The following is a 9,505-nucleotide window of genomic DNA, read 5'->3' as shown; positions in this document are numbered from 1 at the left end:
CGAAACCATGACTTTGTTGACGTTTTTCGAAAGCTAATTTATTCCGGCTATGTTGCTGTAACAATTTTAACACGAAATTTCAATGGGAGCCCGACGCGCTGAAACAGAAGATTCCAAAAAATGAAAATAAGACCTGAAAAGCAAAATACTGAACTGGAGGCAAAGTAACAGTTGTTATTTCAAGGTGACCTACTTCAGGTCGTTAATACGACGTTAGGGTGTGTTCCTTTGGGATCATTCGGATCAGGATCATTGATCCAGGATCACTCAGATCATGGTGTATCAAAGAAACCGATGAATCTAGTCAAGGCAAGGATTCATCGGCTCCTGTGATCCATCATGATCTGAGTGATCTTGGATCATTGATCTTGATCCGGATCGTCGATCCCAAAGGAACTCTTAGAGGATATCACGCGTTCTCTGAGAAGTGCCTTACCTGTCTTTCGAAGATTGATTCTATACTTCACTTGGTTTCCTTTAGCGTCCGTCGCCATGCACTGATACGAGCCAAATGCTGCCCAATGATTGGTCTTTACAGTACCGTACAACACCTTTCCCCTGACTACTACCCCGTCAGTCAACCTCCTCCCTCTCCTGGTCAGTGTGATGTTGACGGGAGGGTGTCCACCTTTAAACGTGCAAATCAGTCTGGTGTCAAATTTCTTGTAGGTTTTAACAACTGGTGGACTGCTCTTGGATTTAACCAGGGTCAGTGGCTCTGTGGCAAATAAAAGCAAATTATGATTCATTTAATTCGTTTCGAGCTATGACCATTGCTAATGATCCCTGAAGACAGTGCGCAAATTACAGCATTTTCTATTTTAATCATTTCTGATCAAAAAGCAATCCCTTTTGATCATAAAACCCCACCTAATTCTATAAAGAGAACATTTTTAACCGACAACTAATGTTTTGAAAGATAAGAGACTGGTCAGATAATATCAAAGAAAAATTGCTTGGAGAGTAATTGATATACGCTAATTGCAGTACATTTTATATCCGTCTACTAACTTGTAAAAAAGGAGCTGGACCAGTACTCTCCAATACGAACGGCTCATAACACTGGCTCTTTAACAAACTTTAAATTGCTAAACCTCGGCAAGAAGTGTCACAATGTTGAGCATAGCTAGTATCTGAGTTGAGCAACTTTGTTGGACAGTATAGTGAGGCAAGATCGTTGGCCAGATCAAAAGGCTCTTAATTTATGGGAACAACAAATTTCATTGTACAAAGTTTAAAGACAATCGATGAAAAATGTCATTGGAACCAACTCTTGAACAAGGTTTGGAACACTCAAAGAACTACGGCAAATTGCTCCATTCTCCATTACCTTTTGGATTGCTCGTCTTCGACGAAACCGACGTCATTTTCTTGGCATCAAAGCGACACTGAAAAGGAAAAAAAGCATCCGGGACTCTGGTGATCACTTGCCCCGGTTGGAATCTCACAAACGCCATCAAGATGTTGCCATAGATGACGCCATCGGCTGTACTCCTCCTTGATGTCTTGCATTCCCCGTATGTAGTTTTCACTATAATGTGCGTGAAATTCACGTGGAGAAGTCGGCAATTGTTGTCTAGGAGATGCATGTCAAAGTACTTTGGGTGTAACCATGGATACGTCATACGATTCAGTGTCAGCTGCATTTCATCGCGCGTGCAAGAGATGTCTCTACCACCGAGTGAAATGGAAGATGGATCTATGAAAGCAACAAGCACGGGTGTAACTAAGGATATTTTATGTTCTTAATGGAGCTCAGTCACGGTATTTTGAGTTATATCGAATTGGCGCTGCATGGAATTACCATTAAATTGAAAGAATCCTTAAAGTAGTAGTTTACTAAGACAGAAAAACACCAAAGAGATAATAATAAACCGTGAAGGAACAAGGATGGTTAAGGATGGGGAAGATTGACACGGATTAAAAATAAAAATAGGCTAAACTTTTCAATGTGCGTGAACTGTGGCCTAGCTCCTTTAAAAAACCCATTCATCTTTTGCAGTAATTGGTATCATCTCATTTGTATAATTTCTATTCAAGTCAAGAAATAACCAAAGGCAAAAAAGTAACAACAACAATAATCCGGGCGTCGATCATAAGGGCGTTTTTATCTGTAGGTTATAAAACGTTTTAGCCTCCATGTCTCATACAGACGAGTGATCAGTGGAAAGGAGCTAGGCCACAGTTCACGCACATTGAAAAGTTTAGCCTATTTTTTTCAAGTTCGTCGTTTGTAATCCGTGTCATTCTTCCCCATCTTTAACCATCCTTGTTCCTTCATGGTTTATTATTATCCCTTTGGTGTTTTACTGTCTTAGTAAACTACTTCTTTCCCCCAACTCTTGACATCACACTACAAAAGCAACCCAGTATCATCATCATCATCATCAACATCAACAACAACATGCACAGCATCGACAACAACAACAACAACAACAACAACAACAACAATAGCTTAAGGATGATCGTACCAATTATTCTTAACTCGATGTTGTACGTTATTTTCTTGTGGTTCGCATCTTCAGCCAGGCAAGTGTACAAGTCATATTCCTTGTTCAGAAGTTTGACAGTAGCTGTGACCGTTTGTGAGTTATTTTCCTGTTTGGCCACAATTTTTCCTTGATGAGTGATCACAGCTCGTACGGGATGGGCGCCATACTTGAATGCACACCTTAGCTCAACTGGTAACCCATAATAAGTCGGGACCTCCTCGGGACTTGTGCGCATTTTATCCAGTTGTAGAGGAGCTGAAAAGAGACAGCAATTCGGTGAAAAGTTTGTCCAAGTTTTCATAAGAGGAGTAAGGAAGGCGTAGTGATGATGGCGCTCATACCCACCCGGAGGTTTGGGGGTGGGAGGGGGGGGACTCTCCTGTGAAAAGGTCGGGGATGCTTGTCGAACCATTTGAATTAAACCCCTAAAGGAGAACAATCTGAGCGAGCCTCGAGCTTTATTTAACTCCTAAAAGATACCACTTTACCTTCCCTCCCCGAAATGTAAAGCGCTCAGGGAAACAATGTATAAGCAATGTATAAGTGCTATCTTATCTCAGAAGAATAGATAGTTTTTCTTTGGAATATGACGAGCATGACATGAAAACCGGCATTAAAGCAAATACCGACAGCCAGATATCAGTTTTTCAAACATTGATGTCATTTTCGATCACATGCGCCAAAATCACCCAAGCTTGTGGTTGGCACAAGCAAGTGCAATCTTCCCGCGGGGGCGAGTACTTGACCCATATTTGGGTATAAGGGTACCGTTGAGGGTTTGAAATCCTGACCCTGTTTAGGACAAAAACACTCTAAATCCCTACCCTGTGTAGAACAACACCCTCTATTTTAAGACCCTGTTTAGGACAAGAGACAAAATACACTCTCTCTTGCTTTACAGGAATTTAAACTGTTTAATAAGCCATTCCGATCAGCGAAATCATGTTTGATGCATCTAAAACCCAGTTATTGCGTCTCTACGCGGAACGAAACAAACGGCCATCAAGCATTAAGCTCTAAATTCTTTAAATTAAGGGATACCGACAACAGTAGCATTCTTGTCCAGAAAATGATCTGATGTTGATTGATGACCTTGTAATGACCGGTTAACGTCTCTCGGCTCGTAATAGCATACCTTGTTTAGGACAGGTTCTGACCCTGTTTAGGACAGAGGCGAGTAAAATTGTAAACCCTGTTCAGGACAGCGAGGTCAAAAAGCATACCCTGTCCAGCGGCACTTCCCCGTTTAGTCCAAATAAGGGAGTACCCCACCCCCACTCGGGGAAATCTTTGGATGTGGTTGAATTTCCAACACGATTTTCGGTATGTGCCAGCATTCGAATTTCCTTCAAGCTGTTACTATGAAGCAATTTTATGTTGTTCTAAGTAAAATATTAAAATCCACTTCGGTGATTCACAAGACAATTCCGAAACAACAGATTTTTGATCGTAACATGCCGTAAAACAATCCACGATGCAGTCATCCGAAACTTCTAATATTTTTTCCATGCGACTGGAAAAAGCACCTCAAAATTAGTGTTTTGGCCAAGTTTCAGAACAAAGTCTTGAATAGAAGTGAAGCGACAGTCGATTGAAAAACACTCGATCTTCATATATTTCCCTTATTGTCGTCACTTTCGCGTTGCTCGGAACGTCACAGATGTATTTTCTTTCATACGTCACGCAACGCAAGAGATACAGAACTAAGAACAAAGAACAGCTTTGTAAAACCTCACATGAAAACCGAAAATATCAAACCCTGCCAATTTACAGAAACATCTTACATGTTTTAAATTTTGTGTATAGTAGGTCCACATCAGCCCTTCGGCTACCAACCCCTTTTTCAACCTATTTATCAAATAAAGTTTATCTTATGTTATCATACCTAAACCTTTATTTAATTGTCTATGTGTTTAGCCTAGATAGAGTAATTGGGGACACTAGTAAAATAGCAACACTAATTGACATACGGTACTTATAAAACTTGAATATTTACAGGAAAGTGATAAAAACGTAATGAGTATGAAAGCTCCTATGTTAGCTTATGTACAAGGTAAAATTGTACTTATAGCAATCAAGTTACATCGGTTTGATTTGAAAGAAAAATGTTGCGTAGATCGAAGGCCATGAAATGAGTTTTGCTAATTGAATATTGACATAAATTAACATGATTCGTAGAAGTCATAAGTTCGCCGATGGCTTGTAAGGGAGATAATTGTTTAAAAGTCGGAACGATAGTTTTAATTTTTCTATAAAATTCAACTCTTAGGGTAGAGTATTTAATGCAATGCCTATGAAAGTGTGATTCCGCTTCAATTTGATTAGATTCTCAAACAGGATGGAGTCTTATAACCCTTGGAATTTGATCATAGTTACCAGTTGTGTTTGCTTATCCTAAATTTCACTAGTTCTTTTCGTTCGCTTAGATTGCTTGTCAGGCCTAATTAAGAGGAAGGTGTATAATCGTTCTTAGAAGTGTTGAAAAATTCCACCTTATTACACTATTGCATGGTATGTTGCCAGGATAAAATATAGTTTTGTTGTATCAGGCTAACATTATGTTTGATTTTAACGTTAGTTAAGAACGTAAGGTCATGGTGTGTCAGTTTGATTCAACTACACACTGCATATTACAATATTCCTAGTGGTTAGGTCAGCCATGGACAAATTTCGAATGAGAATAGGCCCTTTGCAGCTGGGGTCACGTGACCAAATTTTTCCCAAAAAATTTTTGTATTATGGGCTATAACTAAAAGAATGCCAGAAATGGAAAGAGCGCATCGAAAATACCAAAATGGCCTAGTTTGAGGCCCCCAGGAAAAAACGAGTAAGTTTATACCATAGTTTGAATTTTCGGAAAATTTAGAGGATTCGTATGGAAAATGTTGCTGGAGAGCAAGGTCTTGCTCTCTAGCAACATTTTTCCATACAAATCTTCTTATTCTTTCAAAAATTCAGACCATCATAAAATCTCATTCTCTGATGATGGGGGCCTCAAACTTGGCCATTTTTGGCCATATTTTCGACGTGCTTTTTCCATTTCTGGCATTCGTTAAGTTATAGCCCATAATTTTATGAAAAGTAGGTCACGTGATGGCGTAGCTGCAAAGGGCCTATTGACTGCAGGCATTCTGTGAATAAAAGGTCATAAAATTGTCCATAATTTTTGTTTTTAATTCCGAGCGTGGTAAACTTTTATTTTACTGAAGGAGATGAAGGAATCTATTTGTTATTCGAAGCATTTCGGGAAAAAGAAACGTTTTCATTTTATTGAAATCTCGATTCTCTATGCACTTTCAAGGTTGCATTCGAATTGGCCCTTGACCGCGATTAGGGAGTCTGGGGCGAGGGAGAATGACAACTTCTACAAAATAGCGCCTCGACAATTACAGGCATACATGTCAGTCGCAACACTTCTGATTGATCACACAACTTTGCCGGCTATGTTAAAAATAACTGTGGGGTTAGAAGACATTGGCGATACAGGTTGTCGGTAACATTTCTACAAAATTGCTAGTTGGCATTAAGCAGAAAACTTTGAAAATGGCGTTTCGAAGTCTGCGGAACAAATTCCAGTGAGAGTTCTTCAATGGTGCTCACAGATTCACTTCCCTTGTTTCAGTTCGACAAAGTCAACCCATGCCCATCTATCATCTTTACTGTGCCACTGACCGATCATCACCAGTAAATTGTACATCTAAACTGCTTGCCATATTCTGGAGTGGTCATAAAATTATAGAAAGGAGCCTCATGGAAAAATGACCCTGAGCGCTCATTAAATTTTGGCAGTTCAAGGGAGGACAGGGAGGGGCCAACTGTAAACGGGACGTTTGCTCAGACAGGACGAGTATTCTGATCTTACCTGAACCGCTATGGAGTGCCCAAACTACAAAACGACTACTCTTAACCAAAAAATACTAAAATTACAGCCAGGATTCATGAGTTTGAAACTTGGCCTAAAAAACGTTGAAACAACCGTTGTGGAAAAGTCTACTCTTGCAGATAACGATTCAGCTTTAAACTAACAAAATAATATATCGTTTTGAACTGAACGAAAAACAAAAGCCTGACGCGTTACACAAGTTCAAATCTCACTGTATATTACACTTACCAGACTAAGGGGTGTGAATTATAACAAAAGCGCTTACTACAAACCCACCTTTCTTTCTGTCATATGTGCAACGAAACGTAACTTCAACATCCGGGAAAAACGACACCACTTGGCCGGTTCCAGTCTCTTCACGCGCGATGAACGTGTTGGTGAAAATCAGGTGATCCGGGGTAACCTCAGACTTTGTACCGCAGTTATAATGAGACGTCTTTATTAAGACATGGGAACTGTTCACCAGGAAAGGTTTGCAGTGATCATCGTTAAGATGCATGTCAATCTTGGACCGAAGAGTTTGCCAAAGGCGCGAGTTAAATTTCACGTCAAGCTGTATGAAGTCCTGGGTGCAAGTCACGTGACTATCAATGAAACGTGACTCTGTTGAAAAAAAGAATGACGAACATTTTTTCAAGTCTATTTTATTACTGCGTTTAAATATTCTCAACTGACGGCCTCTGGTCACATAGAAGGGGTTTTCGTTTACTTCAGCAATATCCTCATTCAGGGTCACACACAATTCCAAGCTTTCGATGTATTTCGACGAAAGAATAGTCCTACATGCGACGCTTTTAAATGCGCGGTAAACTCGTATAGGTAATCGTATGAAGGCGAGGGGAATTAAGTATTAACACTACGTGTGATGTTTGAAAATTCTCTCAAAATTGCACGAACCTTTAGGGCTCCTTTAGGAGGGCGCAATTTGAAAGAACTTTCCAATATCACGAGTAGTTAAGTCCTTTTGAAATTGCTCGAACTTTCATGCGATTACTCGTTTATTTTATGACATCACAGTGAACTTGAGTTACCAACGCGCATGCGTTAATTTGCACTCTATGGTGCAAATTAAAATTAACGATAAATTGGCCGACTCTCAGCCAATCCCAGTTAAGTAATTTTCTCAACCATAAAATAAATTCATTTATTCTTGAGTGGTGTTTCACTCAGAGCGACGCTGGGCACAATTAAGGGACAATTTGCGAGCACGGCACGTGCGTAATCAAACTCACAAAAAAGAACAATGGAAGTGTTGCCATCTGCTCATAGCTTTCATGGCGATCATTCGACACTTGAAACAAAATTAGCAAAAAAAACCTGCAAAAAGCAGTATGACAACATTCTCGTCACAATGCTGGCAACGAATTCAATTAACGTAAACGTGATCTTTCGTTACATGGAGTAAAAGTAAATATGTTTCATGACTGAGCACACGCGAGATCAAAAGAATGTATCGATCAAGGAGCACATATACACAAAAAAACGTATTTTAGGTTATCGTTCACTGCTACGTTTAAGAATGTGCTCGATGCTTTTAAAAAACACAAATGACTTCATTTTTTCATCCTCGCATCTCTTTTTCTGATGCAACTCGTTTACCCCTGCTGTTTTTTAAGGTCGCACACGCACAGAGAGTAAAATAACTGATGAAAAGCCTGTCGGGCCAAATAATGATCAGTGTATAATAACCAAACGGAAAAACAACTATAATTGACCAAAAACTTTCAGATGCCTTAAAACACAGTTCGAGCCTAAGTTTCTTGACTTAAGAATGACCGAAAAGGTTTGAAAGGCTGAACTCACTAACACAGTCTACGTAGTCTTATTAGCAAGATGTTTCTGTTTCGTCGACGATCGTTAAATTTGTGGGTGCCATTTTTTTCACCGAAAAGCGTGATTTCGTTCTCCTTAAGGCAAATTTGCACATTAACCCATTTTTGCTAACATCAATATCAAAATTCTTCCAGCTGTTTTGATACATCTCTATAATCCCTCTTAGGAGAATTTGGTCGAGATCAGTTTCGTAACTTCATCACCTGCCGTCCTGAATAGTAGAGAACGAAATTTAGCTGTCGTTCACCATTAGGAATTTCATGAAGATCCTGTATTCCTTTCCACGTCAATTTTCGACAGTTATACAGTATCCACTGTACATTTTAATTACCTTAATTAATGCCGTTAAATAACTCCAATTTTTAGAGATATATTTTTTTCAATGAGGATCTTGGCCTTTGGAAAATGCCTACTCGCTTGATGGGTGTTGGAGCCGGCGAAAGTTGTCGCTAGATGTTACCCCGGACTCGAAGCAAAGGAAATAATCTTGGCTGATACTTTTTCGTCGTCTGACATGATCTAAAGGCCACGATAAAGTTACTGTCTGATTACTAAGAGTTACGAGTCGCCGGCAAATATATCAGGGTATTTTTACTGAAACGTAAATATGGTGCAAGTTACGCACAAGCATGGAAAACACTGCAAGTAAAACTCTAGCGGTCAGACACAATCAAAAACAAAAATGAAGCAATCAGAGGAAAAAAAACATGACGTTACATAGATACCTTTTAGAGAAGAAACTCCAGAAGTGAAAACCACCCAGGCGTAAAGAAGGGAAAGGCACCAAATATATCCATCGGACCTAAACATTTTGACGTGATCTCAATCTTCGTGCTCTGCTATAAACAGAAGTTAACTTCACGGCTCGCTGTTACGTAAAACCATAGTTTTGGTAGTGTCAATGTCTAGACCTTAAAACCAAATTCTTGGTTTGTGTCCAAGTATTCAGTTTAGAAATAATAACAGTGCTTTGTTTCCGGTCGATGAAAGATAAATCTGCTTAAGGGAGGTCGCTCATAGTATTATTCTAGATGTCGGGGTGCCCCATGTTAATTAACCCTTGACCAGTTTGTATGAAGAGAGCGATGGGGATTCTCCCTTTTATGTAACGAAAACGTCTGTTATGTCCTTGATAAGAAGACAGAAGGAAGGAAACAGGGTCAAAAGAGGGCGAAGAATGAAAAGTCTGGTTGAGTCTTTCATAATGCTGATATGGCTACCTATCGCGCGCAAAAGAGGACAGATAAAAAAATCTTCTCAGTTCCTGGAGGTTCTCACTTTCAGACACTGAAAGAAA

At 39.6% G+C, this 9,505-nt stretch overlaps 1 protein-coding gene across 1 annotated transcript in view; it reads right to left on the bottom strand.

Moving 5' to 3' along the window:
- LOC145500422 (uncharacterized) overlaps nt 1-9,028 on the bottom strand; it is a 12,119-nt gene extending 3,091 nt beyond the window's left edge. Inside the window, exons 1-5 of the mRNA XM_081479941.1 lie at nt 8,934-9,028; nt 6,652-6,978; nt 2,472-2,747; nt 1,331-1,699; nt 437-718 (exon numbers count right to left, since the gene is read on the bottom strand). Of these exons, the coding sequence (XP_081336067.1) occupies nt 437-718; nt 1,331-1,699; nt 2,472-2,747; nt 6,652-6,978; nt 8,934-9,018 (1,339 nt within the window). The 5' untranslated portion in view covers nt 9,019-9,028. The remainder of the gene's footprint in view (nt 1-436; nt 719-1,330; nt 1,700-2,471; nt 2,748-6,651; nt 6,979-8,933) is intronic.
- Between the last annotated feature and the right edge of the window lie 477 nt (nt 9,029-9,505).

The sequence above is a fragment of the Orbicella franksi genome, chromosome 10, assembly GCF_964199315.1.
Source record: "Orbicella franksi chromosome 10, jaOrbFran1.1, whole genome shotgun sequence".
NCBI lineage: Eukaryota > Metazoa > Cnidaria > Anthozoa > Scleractinia > Merulinidae > Orbicella > Orbicella franksi.
This window is presented reverse-complemented; position numbering and strand designations above follow the sequence as displayed.